Source organism: Halichoerus grypus, chromosome X (assembly GCF_964656455.1).
Source record: "Halichoerus grypus chromosome X, mHalGry1.hap1.1, whole genome shotgun sequence".
NCBI classification, from domain to species: domain Eukaryota; kingdom Metazoa; phylum Chordata; class Mammalia; order Carnivora; family Phocidae; genus Halichoerus; species Halichoerus grypus.
Window position 1 is genome coordinate 55266501 of NC_135727.1, and position 25889 is coordinate 55292389.

Consider the following 25889-nt stretch of genomic DNA (forward strand, 5'->3'; position numbering starts at 1 on the left):
ATGTTCCACTGGCAGGCAACCATAATGTGGCCCAATGACAGCCTCTACCAGGGAGGGGTCTATTTCCTAATGATCCAATTTCCATCTGATTACCTCTTCAAACTACCAAAGACCTCATTCACCACCCAGATTTACCATCTGAACATTAACAGAAACAAAAACAACTTTCTGGACATTCTTAGATCCAAGCAATTTTCAGCACTGACCATTTTCAAAGTTTGTTATCCATCTGTTCCATGTTGTGAAACCCCAACCCCAATGGTACTTTGGTTCCTGAAAGTGTGAAGATTTACACAAAGGATAGGTGGAAATATGACAGAATAGCCCAAATATAGACTCAGAAATACAGTCATGTAATTTTTAAATAAATGATAATCCCATCAGAGACAAAACCATATGATTTCACTCTTATGTGGAATTAAAGAAACAAAACAAATGAACAAAGGAAAAATAAAAAGAGAGAGACAAACCAAAAAATCAGACTCTTAACTATAGAGAACAAACAAATGGTTATCAGAGGGGAAGGTGGGTGGGGGGATGGGTGAAATATATGATGGGGATTAAGAGAATGCTTATCTTGATGAATGCTGAGTAATATATGGAACTGTTGAATCACTGTATTATACACCTGAAACTAATATAACACTGTATGTTAACTACATTAGAATTATTATTCTTTAATAATAATAAAGAAGAAAAAAGAAAGAAAAATACAAGAAAAAAAGACATAGCTGGTTTTATGCAAGTCAATCTTTTTCATGATAAAACTAGTACAATTAAAAAACAAACACAGTGGGGGTGCCTGGATGATGCAGTCAGTTGAGCAACCGACTTTGATTTCCACTCAGGTGATGATCTCACAGTTGTGAGATTGAACCTGACATCAGGCTCCACTCTCAGCATGGAGTCTGCTTAAGACCCTCTCCCTCTCTCTCTGCCCCTCCCCCCATGTTCTCTGTCTCAAATAAATAAAATAAATCTTTTTTAAAAATAAAAAAAATAGAGAAGGGGCAAGATGGTAGAAGAGTAGGGGACCCCATTTAAACTGGTCCCCTGAATTTAGCTGGATATCTATCAAACCATTTGAACACCCATGAAATCAGCCTGAGATATAAGAATATATATATCTGGATCTCTACAAGCAGAAAAGCACAGCTTTTTGAGAGGAAGGAAGGGTGGAGTTGTGAATCTACAGGGAATTATCGTAAAATTAACAGAAGGGGGAGGGAGGTGCCTTAAGCTGACGCTTTGAGAGTGATATAACACCAGAGTACAAAATCAGAATCTTTGGAAATCTGTTCTAGTGAGAGACATCCTACTCTGAAAGGGGCTCTGGAAATGAAAAGGCAGAATTCTAGGTAAGGCATTGTGGTCTCAAGATACAGGGGACCACATGATAAGGGAAATCTGTGTCCTAAGATGGCCAACAGAGCCAGCAAGGGAGTCCCAGCCCCTGCCCCAGGGCTCTTCCCCGTTCTTCTCTCTGCTCTGCTTCCCATGTGCACCAATCTGGGTTCCTCTCCCTGCCCCGCTTCATGCTCGTGCCAAGAGTGTCCAGTATGCAGAAGCAGAAGTGTATAAATTACCCCCTTTGTTTGTGCTTGGGGCTCAGACCTTTGGAGATCACTCTCCTCTGAGCTTGCCGGCTCCTATCATCCAAGATCTCTGGGTGCCGCTTTGTTCTTCCATTGGGTGATCCAGTCCAGGTTCATAACACACAGAGCAAAAGGAGATTCCTTAAATGGTAGAGGGCCTGAGCGTTGGAGCCAGGAAGCAGGTCTTGGTCAGTGAGACCAGGAAGGGACTTGAAACTAGGATCACCAGAAACCCCAAACTGGGTGGGTTGATAGGCGTTCTTTCCTTAAACAGCTTGAAAAAAATCTGGAAATAGCGCCCACAAAAGGGTAAAAACTCGCAGAGCAGTAGTGACTGAGAAAGGGCATTAGGGCAGAACCCGACCAGATTCAGCAGCCACGGGTAAACGCACAAGCCCACAGCCACTTGGGGTTTTAAAAGCACAAAGGGCAGAGACAAACCCAGGCCCCTGAAAACACTTCTGAGAGTAGCTGTGGGCACGCAACTCAGGAAGCTGCAGTTTTCAGTGGTGCAAGCAGAAGCTGAGACTCTCAGTCCTGCAGAGTTTATTAAAGAGGGCAAACTGTGAACTTTCTGCTCTGGGCTAGAGCAGTGGCCATTTTTGCTCTGATCCCCTGAAGAGGCTCAGAAAGGCCCCAGGGTATAAAAGCCACCTAGAAGTCTGATTTTCACTGAGCCCACCCCCCAGATTGGGGGAGGGATGACCCCACCCAGACAGGATTACCTGAGAAACAGAGTGACAGGCCCTTCCCCCAAAAGACAGGCTGGAAGAACAGGTGGATGACAATCCTTTGGACCTTATAAGACTGTAAAATCCCAACACAAGGGAAAAACTGTATATTGAGCTCCAGGTGTGGCCTCATGACTTGTTTACTTTTCAGATATAATTTTCCTTTCCTTTTGTTTCTTCCTTTTTCTTTTTGTTTTTCTTTTTTTCTTTTTTTTCCTTTTCTCATGCCATTTTCCCCTGCTGAATTCTTCCTTATACCTTCTCCTCATTTCAACTAGATATCTATTATACCTACTCATTTTTGCATAGGTGCTTTTTAACTTGTATTTTTGCACACCTATATTTTTTTATAGATATATGTTTTATTTTAGCCCATTTTTCACTCTACTCAGTTTTACCTTTTTATATTTATAAGTTTTATTTTCCTAGTGATTTTGGGACGTAATGTCCTCTAACACACAGAACAAAATACACCCAGGAACAACTGAAACTCCCTGTTTTGTCCACACTGAGAGATAATAGCCCCCCATCTTTCTGCCTCTGTTTTTCCCTTTATTTTCTTATATATATATTTTTTTCCTTTTTTTTCAATTTTTTTAAATGTAATTCTTATGTTTCATTTTGGCTTTGTTTTTTCAGTGGTGACATCTCACCATCCAGATACTGCTAGGGTACATCTGGCTTGGGTTGTGGTTGGTATTTTGGACTCTGTCTAGTTGTTCAACCATCCATTGACAGAATGACTAGGAGGAGGAACTCCAAACAAAGAAAAGAACCAGGGGCATCTGGGTGGCTCAGATAGTTAAACATCTGCCTTCAGCTCAGGTCATGATCCCAGGGTCCTGGGATTGAGCCCTGCATTGGGCTCCTGGCTCAGCAGGGAGCCTGCTTCTGCCTCTCCCCCTGCTCATGCTCTCTTTCTCTGTATCTCTCTGTCTCAAATAAATAAATAAAATCTTTAGAAAAAAAGAACCAGAGACAATGTCCTCTGCCACAGAACTAATGTATACGGATATAAGCAAGATGTCAGAGACAGATTTTAGGATAGCAATCATGAAGTCAATAGCTAGGTTGGAGAAAAGCCTTAGTGACAATATAGAATTTCTAAGGGCAGAAATGAGATCTAATCAGGCTGAACCAAAAAATGCTATGAATGAAATGCAGTCTAAACTGGATTCTCTAACAGCCAGGGTAAATGAGGCAGAAGAATGGATTAGTGACCTAGAAGATAAGTTGATAAAAAAGAAGGAAAATGAAGATGAAAGGGATAAAGAGCTAGTGGAACATGAGATTGGAATTAGAGAGATCAACGACTCCATGAAACACTCCAGTGTCAGAAATATTGGGATTCCTGAGGGGGTGGAGAGAAAGAGAAGACTAGAGAGTATATTTGAGCAATTCATAGCTAGAACTTCCCTATCCTGGAGAAGGAAACAAGCATTCGAGTCCAAGAAGAAGAGAGGGCTCCCCCCCAAAATCAATAAAAATAGAGCAACACCTCCAACATGTAATACGGAAGCTCACAAATCTTAGAGGAAAGGAAGCTATCCATAGAGCAGGTAGGGGGAAAAGATCTCTTACATACAGAGGGAGGAACATCAGAATAACAGCTGACATGTCCACAGAGACCTGGCAAGCCAGCAAGGGCTAGCAGGACATATTAAGGGCACTAAATGAAAGGAACATGCAGCCAGAATACTTTACCCAGCAAGACCATCATTCAGAATGGATGGAGAGAAAAAGAGCTTTCAAGACAGGCAGAAACTGAAAGAATATGTGACAACCAAGCCAGCCCTACAAGAAATATTAAAGGGGATTCTGTAAACAAAGAGAAACCCCAAGAGTCACATAGACCAGAAAGAAACAGAAAATCTATAGAAACAAGGACCTTACAGGCAATACAGGCATTAAATTCATATATTTCAATAGTTACTCTCCATGGGAATGGGATGAATGCTTCCACCAAGAGACAAAGGGTATCAGATTGGATAAAAAAGTAGGACCCATGCATATGCTGTCTACAAGAGACTCATTTTGGAACTAAAGACACCACTAGATTGAAGGTAAGGGGTAGAAATTTTCATATCAGACAAATTAGATTTTAAACTAAAAACTGTAGTAAGAGATGTAGAGGGACACTATATAATACTTAAAGGGTCCATCCAACAAGAGGAGCTAAGAATTGTAAATATCTAAGCCCCCAACATGGGAGCAGCCAATTATATAAACCAGTTAATAACCAAAAAAAAAAAAAAAAAACAAAAACATTTGGATAATAATACATTAATAACAGGAGACCTCAACACTTTACTCACAGCAATGGACAGATCATGTAAGCAGAAGATCGACAAAGAAAGAAGAGCTTTGAATAACACATTGGACCAGATGGACTTCGTAGATATATACAGAACATTCTCTCCTAAAACAACAGTATATTCATTCTTCTTGAGTGCGTATGGAACTTTCTCCAGAATAGACAAGATACTGGGTCATAAATCAGGTCTCAGCAGATACCAAAAGATTGAGATTATCCCCTGCATATTTTCAGACCACAATGCTGTGAAACTGGAACTCAACCACAAAAAGAAATTTGGAAGGAACTCAAACATGTAGAAGTTAAAGAGCATCTTGCTAAAGAATGATTGGGTCAACCAGGAAATTAAAGAAGAACTTAAACAATTCATGGAAAATAATGAGAATGAAAACATGTTGAACCAAAACCTATGGGATACTGCAAAGGCAGTCCTAAGGGGGAAATACAGAGCCATCCAAGCCTCTTCCAAAAAATTAGAAAAATCCCAAATATAGAAGCTTACCTTACACCTAAACAACCTGGAGAAAGAACAGCAAATAAAACCTAATCCAAGTAAGAGAAGAGAAATAATAAAGATTAGGGCAGAATTAAATGAAATAGAAACCAGAAAAACAGTAGAACAGATCAACAAAACTAGAAGCTGGTTCTTCAAAAGACTTGATAAGATTGATAAACTGCTGGCCAGACTTATTCAAAAGAAAAGGGAAAGGACCCAAGTTAATAAAAGCATGAATGAAAGGGGAGAGATTACGACTAACACCAAGGAAATAGAAATAATTATTAGAAATTATTACCAGCAACTATATGCTAACAAATTAAACAATCTAGAAGAAATGGACGCATTCCTGGAAACTTACAAACTACCAAGACTGAAACAGGAAGAAATAGATGATCTGAACAGACCAGGAAACAGCAAGGAAATTGAAGCAGTAATCAAAAACCTCTCAAAAAACAAGAGTCCAGGGCTGGATGGCTTCCCAGGGAAATTCTACCAAACATTTAAGGAAGAAATCATACCTATTCTACTGAAGCTGTTTCAAAAAGTAGAAACAGAAGGAAAACTTCCAAACTCCTTCTATGAGGCCAGCATTACCCTGATCCCAAAACCAGGCAAAGACCCCATGAAAAAGGAGAATTACAGACCAATATCTGTGATGAACATGGATGCCAAAATACTCAACAAGATTCTAGCCAATAGGATCCAACAGTACATAAAAATGATTGTTAACCACATCCAGGTGGGATTTATTCCTGGGATGAAAAGGTGGTTCAATATTCACAAATCAATCAACCTGATAGAGCACATCAATAAAAGAAAAGACAAAAACCATATGATCCTCTCAATCGATGAAGAGAAAACATTTGACAAAATACAGCATCCTTACTTGATTAAAACTCTTCAAGTACAGGGATAGAGGGAACATACCTCAATAACATAAAAGCCATCTATGAAAAGCTCACAGCAAGTATCATTCTCAGTGGGGAAAAGTTGCTTTTCCCTTAGGGTCGGGAACATGACAAAGATGCCCATTTTCAGCATTATTGTTCAACATAGTACTAGAAGTCCTAGCAACAGCAATCAGACAACAAAAAGAAATAAAAGGCATTCAAACTGGTAAAGAGGAAGTCAAACTCTCTCTTTTCACAGATGACATGATACTTTATGTGGAAAACCCCCAAAAAACTCCACCACCAACTTATTAAAACTCATAGAGAAATTCAACAATGTGGCAGGATACAAAATCAAATGCACAGAAATCAGTTGCATTTCTATACACTAACAAAGTCAATGAAGAAAGAGAAATTAAGAAATCAGTTCCATTTACAACAGCCCCAAAAACCATAAGATACCTAGGAATAAACCTAACCAAAGAGATAAAGGAAATATACTCTAGAAACTACAGAACACTTAGGAAAGAAATTGAGGGAAGGGGGGAGGAGCAAGGTGGTGGAGGAGTAGGACACCTAAATTTCATGTGGTCTGACGAATTCAGCTAGATAGTTATCAAACCATTCAGAACACCTACAAACTCAACAGGAGATCAAAGAAAAGAATAGCAGAAATTCTATGAGCAGAAAAGTGACCACTTTCTGGAAGTTTCCAGTCTCTTCTGATTTGTTTAGTGTTTATTTTTCTGGGGTCGTTGTTACCCTGTTAGCATTTTGTTCTCTCATTCATCTATTCTCCTCTGGACAAAATGACAAAACGGAAAAACCCACCTCAAAAAAAAAAAAAAAAAAAAAAAAAAAAAGAACAAGAGCCAGTACCAACTGCCAGGGACCTAATCGATATAGAAATTAGTAAGATGTCAGAACTAGAGTTCAGAATGACGATTATAAAGATACTGGTTGGGCTTGAAAAAAGCATAGAAGATACTAGAGAATCCCTTTCTGGAGAAATAAAAGGACTAAAATCTAACCAAGTCGAAATCAAAAAGTCTATTAATGAGGTGCAATCAAAAATGGAGGCTCTAACTGCTACGATAAATGAGGCAGAAGAGAGAATTAGTGATATAGAAGAACAAATGATGGAGAAAAAAGAAGCTGAGAAAAAGAGAGACAAACAACTACTGGATCACGAGGGGAAAATTTGAGAGATAAGTGATACCGTGAAGCAAAACATTAGAATAATTGGGATCCCAGAAGAAGAAGAAAAAGAGAAAGGGGCAGAAGGTGTATTGGAGCAAATTATAGCAGAGAACTTCCCTCATTTGGGGAAGGAAACAGGCATCAAAATCCAGGAGGCACAGAGAAGCCCCCTCAAAATAAATAAAAATAGGTCAACATCCCAACATCTAATAGCAAAACTCACAAGTTTCAGAGACAAAGAGGAAATCCTGAAAGCAACTTGGGACAAGAGGTCTGTAACCTACAATGGTAGAAACATTAGATTGGCAGCAGACGTATCCACAGAGACCCAGCAGGCCAGAAAGGACTGGCATGATATATTCAGAGCACTAAATGAGAAAAAATATGCAGCCAAGAATACTATACCCATTTAGGCTGTCATTGAAAATAGAAGGAAAGATAAAAAACTTCCAAGACAAACAAAAACTAAAACAATTTGTGAACATGAAACCAGCCCTACAAGAAATATTGAAAGGTGTCCTCTAAGCAAAGAAAGAGCCTAAAGGTAACATAGACCAGAAAGGAACCGAGACAATATACGGTAACAGTCACCTTACATGCAATACAATGGCACTAAATTCATATCTTTCATAGTTACCCTGAATGTAAAAGGGCTAACTGCCCCAATCAAAAGACACATGGGATCAGATTGGATAAAAAAAACAAGACCCATCGATATGCTGTCTGCAATAGACTCATTTTAGATGCAAAGACACTGTCAGATTTAAGTGAGGGGGTGGAAAAACATTTACCATGCTAATGGACATCAAAAGAAAGCTGGGGTGGCAATCCTTATATCAGACAAATCAGATTTTAAACCAAAGACTATAATAAGAGATGAGGAAGGACACTATATCCTACTTAAAGGGTCTATCCAACAAGAAGAGCTAACAATTGTAAATATCTATGCCCCTAACATGGGAGCAGCCAATTAATAACAAAATCAAAAAAACACATCAACAATAAGACAATTATAGTAGGGACATTAACACCCAACTCATTGAAATGGACAGATCATCAAAGCAAAAGGTCAACAAGGAAATAAAGGCTTTAAATGACACACTGGACCAGATGGACTTCACAGATATATTCAGAACATTCCATTCCAAAACAACAGAACACATTCTTCTCTAGTGCACATGGAACATTCTCCAGAATAGATCACATCCTGGGTGACAAATCAGGTCTCAACTGGTACCAAAAGATTGAGATCATTCCCTGCATATTTTCACACCACAATGCTTTGAAACTAGAACTCAATCATAGGAGGAAAGTTGGAAAGTACTCAAATACATGGAGGTTAAAGAGCATCCTACTAAACAATGAATGGGTCAACCAGGAAATTAAAGAAGAATTTAAAAACTTCATGTAAACAAAGGAAAATTAAAACACACCTGTTCAAAATCTTTGGGATGCAGCAAAGGCAGTCATAAGAGAAAAGTATATAGCAATACAAGCCTTTCTCAAGAAACAGAAAAGGTCTCAAGTACACAACCTAACCCTACACCTAAAGGTGCTGGAGAAGAACAGCAAATGAAGCCTAAACCCGGCAGGAGAAGACAAATAATAAAGATCAGAACAGAAATAAATGAAATAGAAACCAAAAGAACAGTAGAACATTTCAACAAAATTAGGAGCTGGTTCTTTGAAAGAATTAATAAGATCGATAAACCTCTGGCCAGACTTATCAAAAAGAAAAGAGAAATGACTCAAATAAATAAAATCATGAATGAAAGAGGAGAGATCACAACCAACACCAAAGAAATACAAACAATTATAAGAACATATTACAAGCAACTATATGCCAGCAAATTAGATAATCTGGAAGAAATGGATGCATTCCTAGAGATGTATAAACTACCAAAACTGAACCAGGAAGAAATAGAAAACCTGAACAAACCCATAACCACTAAGGAAATTGAAGCAGTAATCAAAAATCTCCCAACAAGAAGAGCCCAGGGCCAGATGGCTTCCCAGGGGAATTCTACCAAACATTGAAAGAAGAATTAATACCTATTTTTCTGAAGCCGTTCCAAAAAATAGAAATGGAAGGAAAACATACAAACTCAATTTATAAGGCCAGGATTACCTTGATCCCCAAACCAGACAAAGACCCCATCAGAAAGGAGAATTACAGACCAATATCCCTGATGAACATGGATGCAAAAATTCTCACCAAAATACTAGCCAGGAGGATCCAACAGTACATTAAAAGGATTATTCACCACAACCAAGTGGGATTTACTCCAGGGCTGCAAGGTTGGTTCAACATCTGCAAATCAATCACTGTGATACAATACATTAATAAAAGAAAGAACAAGAGCCATATGACCCTCTCAATAAATGCAGAAAAGGCATTTGACAAAGTACACCATCCTTTCTTGATTAAAATTCTTCACTGTGTAGGGATAGAGGGTACACACCTCAATATCATAAAAGCCATTTATGAAAAACCCACAGAGAATATCATTCTCAGTGGGGAAAAACTGAGAACTTTTCCCGTAAGATCAGGAACATGGCAGGGATATCCACTATCACCACTGCTGTTCAACATACTACTAGAAGTCCTAACCTCAGCAATCAGGCAACAAAAAGAAATAAAAGGCATCCGAATTAGCAAAGAAGTGAAACTCTAACTCTTTGCAGATGATATGATACTTTATGTGGAAAACCCATAAAACTCCACCCCAAAAATGCTAGAACTCATACAGGAATTCAGTAAACTGGCAGGATATAAAATCAATGCACAGAAATCAGTTTCAATTCTATACACCAACAACAAGACAGAAGAAAGAGAAATTAAGGAGTCAATCCCATTTACAATTGCACCCAAAGCCATAAGATACCTAGGAATAAATCTAACCAAAGAGGCAAAGTATCTGTACTCAGAAAACTATAGAATACACATGATAGGAATTGAGGAAGACACAAAGAAATGGAAAAACATTCCATGCGCATGGACTGGAAGAATAGATATTGTGAAAACGTCTATGCTACCTAGAGCAATTACACAGTTAATGCAATCCCTATCAAAATACCATCCACTTTTACATAATATAATAAAATTAAAAAAAAATACCATCCACTTTTTTCAAAGAAATGGAACAAATAATCCTAAAATTTGTATGGAACCAGAAAAGACCCCGAATAGACAGAGGAATGTTGAAAAAGAAAACCAAAGCTGGTGCCATGACAATTCTGGACTTCAAGCTCTATTACAAAGCTGTCATCATCAAGACAGTATGGTACTGGTACAAAAACAGACACATTGATCAATGGAAGAGAATAGAGAGCCCAGAAATGGACCCTCAACTCTATGGTCAGCTAATCTTTGAAAAAGCAGGAAAGAATATCCAATCGATAAAAGACAGTCTCTTTAACAAATGGTGTTGGGAAATTGGACAACCACATGCAGAAGAATGAAACTGGACAATTTCCTTACACCACACACAAAAATAGACTCCAAATGGTTGAAAGACCTCAATGTGAGACAGGAATCCTTCAAAATCCTAAAGGAGAACACAGGCAGCAACCTCTTCGACCTCAGCCGCATCAACTTCTTACTAGAAACATCACCAAAGGCAAGGGAAGCAAGGGCAAAAATGAATGATTGGGACTTCATCAAGATAAAAAGCTTTTGCACAGCAAAGGAAACTGTCAACAAAACTAAAAGACAACCAACAGAATGGGAGAAGATATTTGCAAATGACATATCAGATAAAGGGCCAGTATCTAAAATCTGTAAAGAACTTGTCAAACTCAACACCCAAAGAACAAATGATCCAATCAAGAAATGGGCAGAAGACATGAACAGACATTTCTGCAAAGAAAACATTCAAATGGCCAACAGACAGATGAAAAAGTGCTCAAGAGCACTCGGCATCAGGAAAATCCAAATCAAAACCTCAATGAGATATCACCTCACACCAGTCAGAATGGCTAAAATTAACAAGTCAGGAAACGACAGATGTTGGTGAGGATGCAGAGAATGGGGAACCTTCTTACACTGTTGGTAGGAATGCAAGCTGTTGCAGCCACTCTGGAAAACAGTATAGAGGTTCCTCAAAAAGTTGAAAATAGAGCTACCCTATGACCCAGCAATTGCTCTACTGGGTATTTATTTCAAAGATATAAATGTAGTGATCCAAAGGGGCACATGCACCACAATATTTATAGCAGCAATGTCCACAATAGCTAAACTATGGAAAGAGCCTAGATGTCCATCAAGAGATGAGTGGATAAAGAAGAAGTGGTATATATATACAATGGAATATTATGCAGCCATCAAAAATTGTAATCTTGCCATGTGCAACGGTGTGGATGGAAGTAGAGGGTATTATGCTATGTGAAATAATTCAGTCAGAGAAAGAGAATTATCATATGATCTCACTGATATGAGGATTTTGAGAAACAAGACAGAGAATCATAGGGGAAGGGAGGGAAAAATGAAACAAGATGAAACCAGAGAGGGAGACATACCATAAGAGACTCTTAATTTCAGGAAACAAACTGATGGTTGCTGGAGTGGAGGGGGGTGGGAGGGATAGGGAGGCTGGGTGATGGACACTGGGGATGGTATATACTATGGTGAGCACTGTGAATTTTGTAAGACTGATGAATCATAGACCTGTACCCCTGTACCCCTGAAACAAATAATACATTATATGTTAATAAAAAAATTAACAAAATTTGGCACAAAACAGACACATAGATCAGTGGAACAGATTAGAAATCCCAGAAATGGACCCTCAACTCTATGGTCATCTAATCTTTAACAAAGTAGGAAGGAATATCCAATGGAAAAATGACAGTCTTTTTAATAAATGGTGCTAGGAAAACTGGACAGTCACATGGAGAAGAATGGAACTAGACCATTCTTTTACACCATACACAAAGATAAATTCAAAATGGATGAACGACCTCAATGTGAGACAGGAATCCATCAAAATCCTGGAGGAGAACATAGGCAGTAACCTCTTTGACCTCAGCCACAGCAACTTCTTTCAAGACACTTCTCTAAAGGCAAGGGAAACAACAACAAAAATGAACTTTTGGGACTTCATCAAGATAAAAAGCTTTTGCACAGGAAAAAATCAGTCAACAAAACCAAAAGATGACCGACAGAATGGGAGAAGATATTTGCAAATGACATATCAGATAAAGGGCTAGTCTCCAAAATCCATAAAGACCTTACCGAGCTCAACACCCAAAGAAGAAATAATCCAATCAAGAAATAGGCAGAACACATGAACAGACACTTCTCCAAAGAATACATACACATCACTAACAGACACATGAAGAAATGTTCAACATCACTAGCCATCAGGGAAATCCAAATCAAAACCGCAATGAGATACCACCTTACACCAGCTAGAATGGCCAAAATTAACAAGACAGGAAACAACAAGTGTTGGTGAGGTTGTGGAGAAGGCGGAACCCTCTTGCAGTTTTGGTGGGAATGCAAGCTGGTGCAGCCACTCTGGAAAACTCTGTGGAGGTTACTCAAGATGTTAAAAATAGAGCTACCCTACGACCCAGCGATTGCACTACTATATATTTACACCAAAGACACAGATATAGTAAAAAGAAGGGGCACATGCACCCCAATGTTTATAGCAGCAATGTCCACAATAGCCAAACTATGGAAGGAACTGAGATGTCCTTCAGCAGAAAATGGTTAAAGATGTGGTACATATATACAATGTTATATTACTCAGCCATCAGAAAGGATGGATACCCACCATTTGCATCAACATGGATGGAACTGGAGGGGATTATGCTAAGTGAAATAAGCCAAGCAGAGAAAGACAATTACCATATCGGTTCACTCATATGTGGAACATAAGGAATAGAACAGAGGACCACAGGGGAAGGGAGGGAAAACTGAATGGGAAGAAATCAGAGAGGGAGACAAGCCATGAGAGACTCTGGACTCTGGGAAACAAACTGAGAGTTACAGAAGGGGGGGGGGGTGAAGAGATGGGTGACTGGTGATGGGTATTAATGTGAGCACGTGTTGGGATGAGCACTGGGGTATTATACACAACTAATGAATCACTGAACACTAAAAAAAATAAATAAATAAAATAAAAAATAAATAAAAAACAAACTCAGTGCTGGGAAAAGTAAAAACAATGTCAGTTATAATTTATTTTATTCAAAATGATAGAAACAGTCTGAATTTTGTCTAAAAAGGGGAATCAAATGTAAAAATCTGAATATATTTATTTAGCTATATACTGAAATAAACTACAGTTGTGAGTTTAAAAATTTGATAATCCATCAATTTAATAAAGTTAGCAGTCAATTGGTTGTGTTTTGACTACTTTCTTTCTATGAAGCAATATTTCCCCATCCTTCTGGGCACATATTGTACACCTTCCTTATCAGGGTGTGCATGGAGGGGGTGGAGGGGGTGAGGGAAGTCTGGAGTGGGAGAGGGATACAAGGTGGTGGGGGGGGTGAGTGTGAATCCAAGAGACCACTTTTAATCTAGTTTTGACTAAGTTTTCTTACTGATTTAGGATTGGAAAAGCAAGAACAAGGGGATGGTGGCTTTAGGATGGGAAGAAGAGAATTTCTACCAACCAGTGGGATGATTTTTAATGTGGAGTCTTTTAGAACTGATAATGGTGAGGAAAAATGGGTGAAGATTGCAAAACTATTTAGGGATCTATTTTATTCTCAAAAACCTGTGTTTTCAGGTGTTTTGCTTCGTTTTTGACCAAGATTAGTATTAGCCCATATCCCCTATTTCAGTGAGTCTAGGTTTAACTGGCCAAAAATTAAATGGATTAGGACTTGTTACAAAATAAAATGATGGGGGCGCCTGGGTGGCTCAGTCGTTAAGCGTCTGCCTTCGGCTCAGGTCGTGATCCCAGGGTCCTGGGATCGAGCCCCACATCGGGCTCCCTGCTCCACGGGGAAGCCTGTTTCTCCCCTCCTTCTCCCCCTGCTTGTGTTCCCTCTCTCGCTGTGTCTCTCTCTGTCAAATAAATAAATAAAATCTTAAAAATAAAATAAAATAAAATAAAATGATGTGTTTGTTACCAGCCATCTCCACCTTCCACATCTTCAATCCCCACCCTTTTGGCCATTCTGCCTCTCCACCACACTCTGGGTTATAGGCTGGTTCTCAGGACATAGCCACAAGCTCTAATTTATCTTAAGGTTTTTTGAAGAACTGTGTAAGGTCTTGAGATTTTACCCAGCTTGCAAGTTTACACATGAGACTGTCACAATGTAGTCTAGCATAATGACACAGACTCCTGGGTTAGAAACAAGACATTATGAGTCATGGCCCAGCAGGCAGCTTCACTGACATCAGTCGCCTGGCCCCCAAGACCCAAGGTGAAGATATGGAGCAGACCAGGTGGGTGCTGCACACACAGTGGGTTTGTGTCACAGCTAAGTGACCCCAAACTTAGGAAACCCTCAGTATTTGAAAGGGGAATTCTAGAAAATCTCACCAACTTTGGCTCCAGAAAGAGATGTCATCTTTATTAATCTGCTAAGGAAACAAATCTACCCTCTGCCCTGAAGGGACCTCTATCTTTTAAGGCTGTTTGCTATACAAATGTCCTTGAAATGACAGTCCAGAAAAAATGCTGTCACAAAATGTGTGGAAAACCACACAAAATTGCACCATGACAGTCTTAACTGCTTGAATCTACCTGGTTGTAAAAATAAAAATTAATTATGAATCAATTTTCCTTTTAGAACTAACATTCTGTAATGTTCAGTCAGTGTAATAGCAGATTTTTACCATCTGTACCTTTAAAAACCCTTTAATCTATTTTTTTTAAGGATGGAGATGGATTATAATTTCAAGTAAAAACCTAAAAACATTAATGGTTAAAGATTTTTAAATTTTTTTTATCAAAATAAGTTTTCAAATATAGAGAAAAATGTTTTTTGTACCAAAGATACACATCCCTCAAATATAAAATTTCCTTTTACTTGTAGTCAATGCTACCCAATAGGAATGTTATAGATCTGTACTATCCAATTCAATAGCTATTATCCAATGAAGTTAGTGACCACCCCAAATTTGGTGAGTGTGACCAGGCAACTGATTTTTTTTATTTTCTTCAATTTTAATTAATTTTAAAGTATTAATTAAATTAAATTAATTGCATTAAAATAGTCACATATAGCCAGTGGCTACTGTATCATAAAATCAGAGTTTAAGATGGGAAAATGTATATATTTTTGATATTAGTGTAATTCAGAGAGTCAATGACTTAGCTGATGACATACCAGAGGTGGAAAAATTTACCATGGGACTTATCAGGACTGAGCCAAGAACCTGGAAAAGCAGAGAACTCCTGGAGTGAAGAGAGTAGGGAAGTCTTAAAAGGTAAGTCATATTTTAGCTATTATAAAACAGAGTATTTTGGTGACATAATGACATTTTGTCTTTTACCTTTCTTTTTTCTTTCCCTGATTATTGATTGATTGATTGTTTGTTTTTTAATTATCAGAGGCTGTGTGGAAAAGGAATGAGAGTTTGAAGTAAACCCTGTGTTCTAATCCAGACCCAATCACTCGTTATATGACCATAAACAAGTTACTTAATCTCTATGATCCTAATTGTACTAAATGAAAATATTACCTATAATACTTAGAGTTTTAAAATTAAGATGATAGGGGCGCCTGGGTGGCTCAGTTGTTAAGCGTCTGCCTTCGGCTCAGGTCATGATCCCAGGGTCCTGGGATCGAGCCCCGCATCGGGCTCCCTGCTCGGCTGGAAGCCTGCTTCTCCCTCTCCCACTCCCCCTGCTTGTGTTCCCTCTCTCGCTGTGTCTCTCGCTGTCAAATAAATAAAATCTTTAAAAAAAATAAAAATAAATAAAATTAAGATGATATATGAAAAACACCTAAACTGTACCATTTAATGCACATTCAATAATGAGAATTGTATTTATTATTTTTTTTTCATTTATTCTCTTCAGATAACTTTGTGCTGGAATGCCAGCAAGATGATTTGACTGCCCAAAACTATATTTCTGATACTCCTAAAATGGCTGGGAGAGAAGGCAGGGACTAAGATAATTTGTGAATTAAATTGATTTGGGAATTCATAAAAGGGTGCATTGACAAGGATGTCACACAAATTATCTACCCCCAACTTTTTTAGAAATACATCTGCTGTCTGCACCGTTCCACAGTATAAGTACACTGCGGGAGTTTGCGATCCTCAACAGCATCTTAATGCACAGCCACAAGTTACCATGCAGCAGCCTGCTCTTCATGTACAAGGTCAGGAGCCTTTGACTGCTTTCACGTTGGCATCTGCCCCTCCTCAAGAGCAAAAGCAAATGTTGGGTGAACGGCTCTTTCCTCTAATTCAAGCCATGCACCCTACTCTTGCTGGTAAAATCACTGGCATGTTGCTGGAGATTGGTAATTCGGATATTTTTCTTCGGTGAAGCACGAGTTTTTTTCATGGTCCCTGATCAATTTTAAACAGTTTTAACACCAGTGGTACTGTTAACTGCTTTTTGGGCAGCCTCTTTAGCTTGGTGGGCTTGTAGTACAACTACAGCTTCATCAACTTTAGAACGGAGAGACTCTGGAGACTCAAGCATATGAAGTTCTAAACATCGAAAAACTTAAACATTATGGAAAAAAAAAAAACATTGCAAAATATAAAATAAATAAAAAAAGGAAAGGAAACTTTGAACCTTATGTACCGAGCAAATGCCAGGTCTAGCAAACATAATGCTAGTCCTAGATTACTTATTGATTTAAAAACAACAACAAAAAAACCCACAAAAAATAGTAAAATATAAAAATAAATTAATGTTTTATAGACCCTGGGAAAAAGAATTTTCAGCAAAGTACAAAAATTTAAAACATTCCTTTCTTTAATTTTGTAATTCTTTACTGTGGAATAGCTCAGAATGTCACTTCTGTTTTAAATAACAGAATTGATAACTGAGCAAGGAAACGTAATTTGGATTATAAAATTCTTGCTTTAATAAAAATTCCTTAAACAGTGAAAAAAAAAGAAATACACATAAACTGTAGAGTACACAAAAATCAACATGAAGGTTTTTTTAAAAAGTGGATTCTTGAGTTCTACCTCTAGAAGGGCCCAGTAATCTGCATTTGTAATAATCAAAAGTAATTTTAGGCAGATGGAAAATGAGCAGCCTTTGATAAACAGTAGATTTCACTTCATTTTTTATTGAATTATTATTTATTAACAAAATAGGGTAACAATCTGTATTCAGATTGCCAAGATTTAATGCATTTTGCTTTAGTTGCCAGTGTACCTCTTCCCTGAGTGGATTTTTTTTGCATACACTGTTTTGTTTAACTTTCCTGTCAATATTCAAACCCATTTATGGTTATAGACATCGCTTACATACTTTATAGCTTTGCAGATATGAGAATTTGAGCTATTTGCCCTTGTTACAGATCACATGAAAGGCAATAATTAAGTGTAGCCTTGGATTCATCAAATGATGAGTGCAATTAATGTTGAAATTATGAAAATTTCTGAGTGAGCTCTTGAAAAGAATATTGTCTTTCATTTAAAATATCAATTTGAATTCTCTTTATCCATCATTACTTACTATAAGAAGTAGCATTTCTTTACTAAATCTGTGGACATGTAACTCAATTCTGTTTGAAAGTCCTTCAGTGAGATTATTCTAAGAATTAAGACTAAAGATTACGTTACTATTTAATAATATTTAAAGATTCTTCCAGTGGTGGGATAGAACAAACTAATCTTGGATAGATGAAATGCAGAAGTCTGTGTTACTTATATTTACAAACTAGACAAGGCTGCCACACAGAGAGTTGCACTCAGGAGCAGAGTAACAAGGAGCAGTTGATGTATGGGGAGTGGGGGTGGGGTTAGCTAGTTTTCCTAGGCTTGATGTGGATTGGCTAAACTGAATAATTTCTCATGTTCTTGGGCATAGGGGCTGTCCCTATTTGTCTGGTACCTAGCTCTGGAGTGTGGGAGCCTAATGAGGAAGGTGGTTAAGTTGGGGGCTTAGCAAACTGCCAGCACATAGGAACTGAGAGATTTTAGGAATGATTTTAAAACTATATCAATACCTGATACCTGGGTGGCTCAGTCAGTTAAGCATCCAACTCTTCATTTCAACTAAGGTCATGATCTCAGGACCCTTAGAGCAAACCCTGCGTTCTTGGGCTTCCTGCTTACTGGGGAGTCTATTTGAGATTCTTTCCTTCTGTGCCCCCCTCCCCACCTTGGGTGTGCACTCGCACTCGTGCTCTCTCTCCCTCTCAAATAAATAAATAAAATCATTATAAATAAACAAACAAACAAATCTATATCAATACAGCATTTATGACACATTACATTATACTAACCTTTCCCCTCCTTCCCACAAAATTTACCTTAGATAACTGTGTGAATGAAGCTTCACAAGCATTTAATGTTTATAGTAAGGCACTGAAAAGAAGCAGGGATTTCCACACTATAGTAAGAAAAGTAAATATCGATTAAGCATGTCTTATTTGATAAGCATTTTTGTGAAGTGTTTTAATACATGTCTTCTCTATTCTTACTCACCTAGAGATACCAAAAGCGGCCCAATTCTGGAATAGCGATGAGAAGGTGGTGTGATTTAATTATCCCTAAGTTGAACCTTGAGGTTGAGCGTATTTCATTAGTAGATAAGGGACAGAAAAGGCATTGTGGATAGAAGGAATATAACACAAAGGTACAAAAGCATGAAAAAGTATATTGTGAATGTTTCCTCTATCCTTCTCGGTCTCTTTAACTCTTCTAATAATCAAATTAACATAAAACAGATTAACAGGAAAAAATTTTATTTACATACATACAAGGGCCCCATAAGAATAGACATAAGGAAAAGCTAGGAAATTGAGGCTTATGTGTAATTTTGAGCTAAGGAATGGTATAAAGGTGTGGGAGCTTCAAATGGGGTGGGGGAGGGTGAGTCACAGGAAGATAAGAAGAGCAGATGTTTGGTAATTAGATGTTTGTCCTGCCATAAATATAGGTCATTTAGATTAAAAAAAAAAAGTTATCTCTTGGTAATAGTTCTCTTTCTGATCCAGTATCCCTATCTAAATTATTTTAGGTAATTAGGGCAACTAGTTGGCTCATTTGTTAAGCGTCTGCCTTTGGCTCAGGTCATGATCTCAGGGTCCTGGGTTCGAGGCCCACATCGGGCTCTCTGCTCAGCAGGGAACCTGCTTCTCCCTCTCCCACTCCCCCTGCTTGTGTTCCCTCTCTCGCTGTGTCTTTCTCTGTCAAAGTAAATAAAAAATCTTTAAAAAATTTATTTTAGGTAATTTAACAGAGAGTAAAAGGTTTTCTTCAGTCTTCTGGGTCTTAATTGAATTCAGCTCAAAATAGACCATATGACAAAGTGGCACATTTTGGGAGAATTGCTCTGGACCCTGCGGTCCTGCCTTTGAAATTTCTCCAAGAAGCTTCACAGTCCAGAATTTGGTAGATTATTCTATCTCAGTAAACCAATCTCTTACTAGTGGGGGAGGGATTTCATGCCCACTGGCTCTTTTGTCTCTGGAGAGATGTCTCTGCAAATGCCACCCCTCACAGATGTGCTACAAGAAGAGTGAACAGTCTCTCCCCAGTGCCTTAGACAGTCCTCAGATGCCACTGTCTGTACCTCCTGCCCCTCCCCCCCCCGGGGTTGCTTTTCTGCCCTCTCTCCATAAGTAGGGCAGCACCCTCAGGGCTCTATCCCAGCCAAACCTTCTGACCTTTAAAACTCCATTCTTTGAACCCTGCTTATTGCAAAAACTCACGAAAATCCCCCCTCTTGTTTTCCCAGCCAATGGCTTTGGGGAAGTGTTCTCCTTGTGCATATCCCTGTGCACTCCACTCTCTTGCACCTTTCTCCATGACCAGGGCTCCTTCCCCTCTGCAGTACCTGTGATCTGTTTCTCCCCCAAACCATGTCTCTGCACTTTCTACCTTCCTTGATGCTGTCTTTTCTTTACCTCTAGTTGTGCAGTTGTTCTATCAGTCTTCAGGGCAATTTCTTGGGTATTCAGAATGATTTGATAGTTATCTAGCTGTGTTCAAAGGATAAGGCAAGCCTAGGGTCCTCTTACTATGCTGCCATCTCAGCTCCCTCTATCTCCTGAAATATTAGTAAAAAAACAAACAAAAAACTGGTGACATCTTAATAAAGTCTGTAGTTTAGTTAATATTGGTGTACTAATTCTAATCTCTTAGTTTCGATAAATACATTGTTTTTGTAAGATGTTAAGTAAAAGGAAGTTGAGGGAAGGGTATATGGAACACTCTGTATTATGTCTCAACACTTGGTAATCTAAAACTGTTCCAGAAAAATGATAAATTTTGTTTTATTGATAAAATAAGCTGCAATCTTAGCTTTTCCTCTTTTTATTTTTTTGTTTTTTAATTTTTTTTCTTTTAAAAATTTTCTTTCTTCAAAAAGTCATGGTTTAAAAGAGCAGTGGCCATATAAAAGAGCCAGACCTAGGGGCGCCTGAGTGGCTCAGTTGGTTAAGCATCTGCCTTCAGCTCAGGTCATGCTCTTGGGGCCCTGGGATGAGCCCTGCATCAGGCTCCCTGCTCAGTGAGGAGTCTGCTTCTCCCTCTCCCTCTGCCCCTAGCCCCACTGCTAATGCTTTCTCTCTCTCTCTCAAATAAATAAATAAAATCTTAAAAAAAAAAAAAAAAAAGCCAGACCTAGAACTCTACCAAATGACTCTGGGGCTTCTGGAACACTCTCGGTAAAAGAGGCTGATGTACATGGTTTGTGCTCCACTTACCTCCTTGAAAACATCAGTGCTCCATCTGGTTGCCCTAACTGTCCTGTTGCCTCAGTGATCCTAGGGCCCATAGCCCACATCAGTGCCAACTGTCCTAACAAGGCAGCCACAGGGTGGTGCACACTGGGACAACCCTGGTTAGAGCTCACTATAGCCCCAGTCTTCATGCCAAGGTGACACAGGTACAGAGCAACCCAGAACATTCCAGGCCCATACCACTTCAACTTTCGATGGCTTTCTAGGGCAACACTGGTGCAGAGTGCTCCTGAACCTTTCAGCTGACATCTGCTTCAGATCCAGCTGCCCTCCAAGCATGCCCACTGCTTGGAGTACCCACCCCCCAAAATCCCAGCCTGTTCTTGCATTGGTTCCAGCCATTCTACCAGGGCAAACCCCCATGCTAAGCACCTTGGGACATTCCTGGTTGCACCCAATTCAGGGACCTCCCAGCCCATACCCTGCTTCAGCTCCAACCACACTGCCAGGGCATCTTCTGCACAGAGTGACCCAAGGGATACTGACTTGCACCTATTTCAGCTTCAGCTGTTTCGCCAAGGTGTTTTCAATACAAAGAACCCCAGGACACCCCAGCCTGCATCCACTTCAACTTTAACTGTCCTGGCATTGCACCCACTGTTGGGAAAGCCCTAGGACTGCCAACCCACCCCAGCCATATAGTTCGAGCCAGCAAGCAAAAGACAACAACCACACACAGTCTAATTAGGTACAACCACACATGTGACCATTCCTTCAAGTTTAGGAGAAGTAGCTGTTCCACCTAATCCATAGAAACAAACAGAAAGTCAAGCAAAATGAGGAGACAGAGGAATAGTCTCCAAAAGAAAGAACAAGACAAAATCTGGGGAAAAGAACTAAGTGAAATGGAGATTAACAATATGCCTGATAAGGAATTTAAAGTAATGGTCATACAGATGCTCACCAGTCTGGAGAGAAAATTGGAAGAATTCAGTGAGACCTTCAATAAAGAGCTAGAAAATATAAATAAAGAACCAATTAACTAACCCCTTTGATATCGCCCACAGCAACTTCTTTCAAGATACATCTCCAAAAGCTAGTGAAACAAAAGCAAAAATGAACTTTTGGGACTTCATCAAGATAAAAAGCTTCTGCACAGCAAAGGAAATAGTCAACAAACAAAGAGGCAACCCACAGAATGGGAGAAGATATTTGCAAATGACACTACAGAGAAAGAGCGGGTATCCAAGTTCTATAAAGAACTTCTCAAACTCAACACCCCAAAAACAAATAATCAAGTCAAAAAGTGGGCAGAAGATATGAAAAGACACTTCTCTGAAGAAGACATACAAATGGCTAACAGACACATGAAAAAATGTTCATCATCATTAGCCATCAGGGAAATCCAGATCAAAACCACATTGAGATACCACCTTACAGCAGTTAGAATGGCAAAAATGTACAGGGAAAGAAACAACAAATGTTGGAGAGGTTGTGGAGAAAAGGGAACCCTCTTACACTGTTGGTGGGAATGCAAGTTGGTACAGCCACTATGGAAAACAGTGTGGAGGTTCCTCAAAAATTTAAAAATAGAGCTACCCTATGACCCAGCAATTGTACTCCTGGGTATTTACCCCAAAGACACAGATGTAGTGAAAAGAAGGGCCATATGCACCCCAATGTTCATAGCAGCAATGTCTGCAACAGCCAAACTGTGGAAAGAGCTGAGATGCCCTTCAACAGATGAATGGATAAAGAAGATGTGGTCCATATATACAATGGAATATTACTCAGCCATCAGAAAGGATGAATACCCAACTTTTACATCAACATGGATGGGACTGGAGGTGATTATGCTAAGTAAAATAAGTTAAGCAGAGAAAGTCAATTATCATATGGTTTCACTTATTTGTGGAACATAAGGAATAGCATGGAGGACATTAGGAGAAGGAAGGGAAAAATGGGGGGGGAACTGGAGGGAGAGATGAACCATTAGAGACTATGGACTCTGAGAAACAAACCGGGTTTTAGAGGGGCCGGGGGAGGGGGGATTGGTTAGCCCAGTGATGGGTATAATGGAGGGCACGTACTGCATGGAGCACTGGGTGTTATACGAAACCAATGGATCGTGGATCACCACATCAAAAACCAATGATGTATTGTATGGTGACTAAAACAACATAAAAAAAAAAAGAACCAATTAAAAAGTTAAAGAGTTAGACAGGATTCTTTTCCAGGAGAGACACCAGCTGAAAAGAGAAAGAAAGAGCAAAGACCAGGGGAAGGCACTGGACTCGTCAAACTGTAAGGACTAAAATGCTGCTCTAGTGGCAGGTTAGAGGCAAGAGACACAGAGGAGGCTCACATCAAGGGTGCACCTTGCCTGGATTGTGGTTGATATTTTTGACTGTACATCCCCTCAACCAAAACTCAACAGAATGACTAGGAGGAACTCCCAACAAAGAAATTACCCAGAGACAATGGTTTCTCCCACAGACCTAATGGATATTGATATAAGCAAGATGTCAGAAATAGACTTCAGGGTAACAGTTTTGAAGATAATAGCTAAGCTGGAGAAAAACATTAATGGCAACATAGATTCTCTAAAGGTAGAAAGAAGGAAGAGGAGAAGACCTGGAACAAATAACTTAATATCCATCAAAAGAGAATTAGAGAAATAAATGATGCCCTGAAACGTTCCAGTGTCAGAATTATTAGGATACCTGAGGGGGTGGATAGAGAGGAGCAGAAGATATATTTGAGAAAATTGTAGCTGAGAATTTCCCTAATCTGGGGAATGAAACAAGCATTCATGTCTGAGAGGCAGAGAGGACCCTTCCCAAGATCAAGGAGAACAGACCAACGCCCCAGCATGTGATAGTAAAACTCGCAAATCTTAGAACCAAGGAAACCATTTTAAGGGCAATTAGGGGGAAGAGATTCCTTACATAGAGAGGGAGGAACATCCAAATAATGTCAGACCTATCCACAGACATTTGGTAAACCAGAAAGGGCTGGCAAGACATATTCAGGGTACTAAATGAGAAGAACATGCACCAAAGAATACTTTATCCATCAAGGCTGTCACTTAGAATGGATGGAAAGATACAGAGCTTCCAGGACTGGCAGAAATTGAAAGAATATGTGACCACTAAGCCAGCCCTGCAAGAAATATTAAGGGGGGTTCTATAAAAGGAGAAAGACCCCAAGAGTGATATACAACAGAAATTTACAGACACAATCTATAAAAACAAGGACTTCATAGGCAACAGGATGACAATAAAATCATATCTTTCAATGATCACTCGCAACATGAATGGCTTAAATGCTCCCATAAAATGGCACAACAACATTCAAATTGCATATTGGATAAAACGACAGGACCCATCCATATGCTGCCTACAAGAGACTCATTTTGAACCTAAAGATACATCTAGACTGAGAGTGAAATAATGGAAAACCATCTTTCACACCAACGGACCTCAAAAGAAAGCTGGGGTAGCAATTCTCATATCAGAAAAATAGATTTTAAGCTAAAGACTGTAGTTAGAGACACAGAAGGACACTTAAAGGGTCTATCCAACAAGGAGATCTAATAATTATAAATATCTATGCCCCTAACATGGGAGCAGCCAACTATATAAGCCAACTGTTAACCAAAATAAAGAGACAAATTGATAATAATATATTAATGGTAGGATACCCTAACACTCTACTCTCAGCAAAAGACAGATCATCTAAGCAGAATATCAAAAAACACACAAGAGCTCTAAATGACACACTGGACCAGATGGACCTCGTAGATCTATACAGAACATTCCACCCTAAAGCAACAGAATACTTATTCTTCTCAAGTGCACATGGAACTTTCTCCAGAATAGACCAAATACTGGGTCACAAATCAGGTCTCAACTGATACCAAAAGATTGAGATTATTCCCTGCATATTCTCAGACCAAAAGGCTTTGAAACCAGAACTCAATCAACAGAAAAACTTTGGAAGAAATTCAAACACTTGGAAGCTAAAAACATCTAGCTCAAGAATGTATGGGTCAACCAGGAAATCAAATAAGAGCCTAAAAAATTCATGGAAACCAATGAGAACAAAAGCACAGGAGTCAAAAACCTATGAGATACTTCAAAGTTGGTCCTAAGGGGAAAATACATAGCCATCCAAACGTCACTCAAAAAAAATAGAAAAACTATCTTTACACCTTAAAGGACTGGAGAATCAACAACAAACTAAGCCTAACTCACACACAAGAAGGGAAATAATTAAGATTAGAGCAGATATCAATGAATTAGAAACCAGAAATACAGTAGATCTGATCAACGAAACTAGAAGCTAGTTCTTTGAAATAATTAAAAAGATCGATAAAAAACTGCCCAGAATTATCCAAAAGAGAAAGACCCAAATTAATAAAATTATGAATGAAAGGGGAGAGATCATGATTAACAACAAGGAAATAGAAACAATTATTGGAAATTATTATCAACAAATATATGACAATAAATTAAACAACCTGGAAGAAATGGATGCCTTCCTGGAAACCTATAAACTACCAAGACTGAAACAGGAAGAAATTGACAACCTGAATAGGCCAATAACCAGTAACGAGATTGAAGCAGTGATCCAAACCTCCCAAAAAAACAAGAGTCCAGGGCCTGATGGATTCCCTGGGGAATTCTACCAAACATTCAAAGAAGAAATAATACCTATTCTCCTGAAACTGTTTCAAGAAATAGAAAGAGAAGGAAACCTTCCAGACTCATTCTATGAGGCCAGCACTACCTTAATCCCCAGACCACGCAGAGACCCCATCAAAAAGGAGAATTTCAGACCAATACACCTGATGAATATGGA

General features: G+C 38.9%; 1 protein-coding gene and 1 pseudogene across 2 annotated transcripts in view; one reads left to right on the top strand and one right to left on the bottom strand.

Moving 5' to 3' along the window:
- On the top strand, positions 1-16699 carry LOC144380388 (ubiquitin-conjugating enzyme E2 D2 pseudogene; annotated as a pseudogene).
- LOC144380558 (polyadenylate-binding protein 4-like) overlaps positions 16688-25889 on the bottom strand; it is a 24493-nt gene continuing 15291 nt past the window's right edge. The window contains exon 2 of one of the 2 annotated variants that reach the window (XM_078064957.1): positions 16688-16865. In XM_078064957.1, the coding sequence (XP_077921083.1) occupies positions 16733-16865 (133 nt within the window). In that variant the 3' untranslated portion in view covers positions 16688-16732. The remainder of the gene's footprint in view (positions 16866-25889) is intronic. The other variant, XM_078064958.1, reaches the window with a different exon arrangement.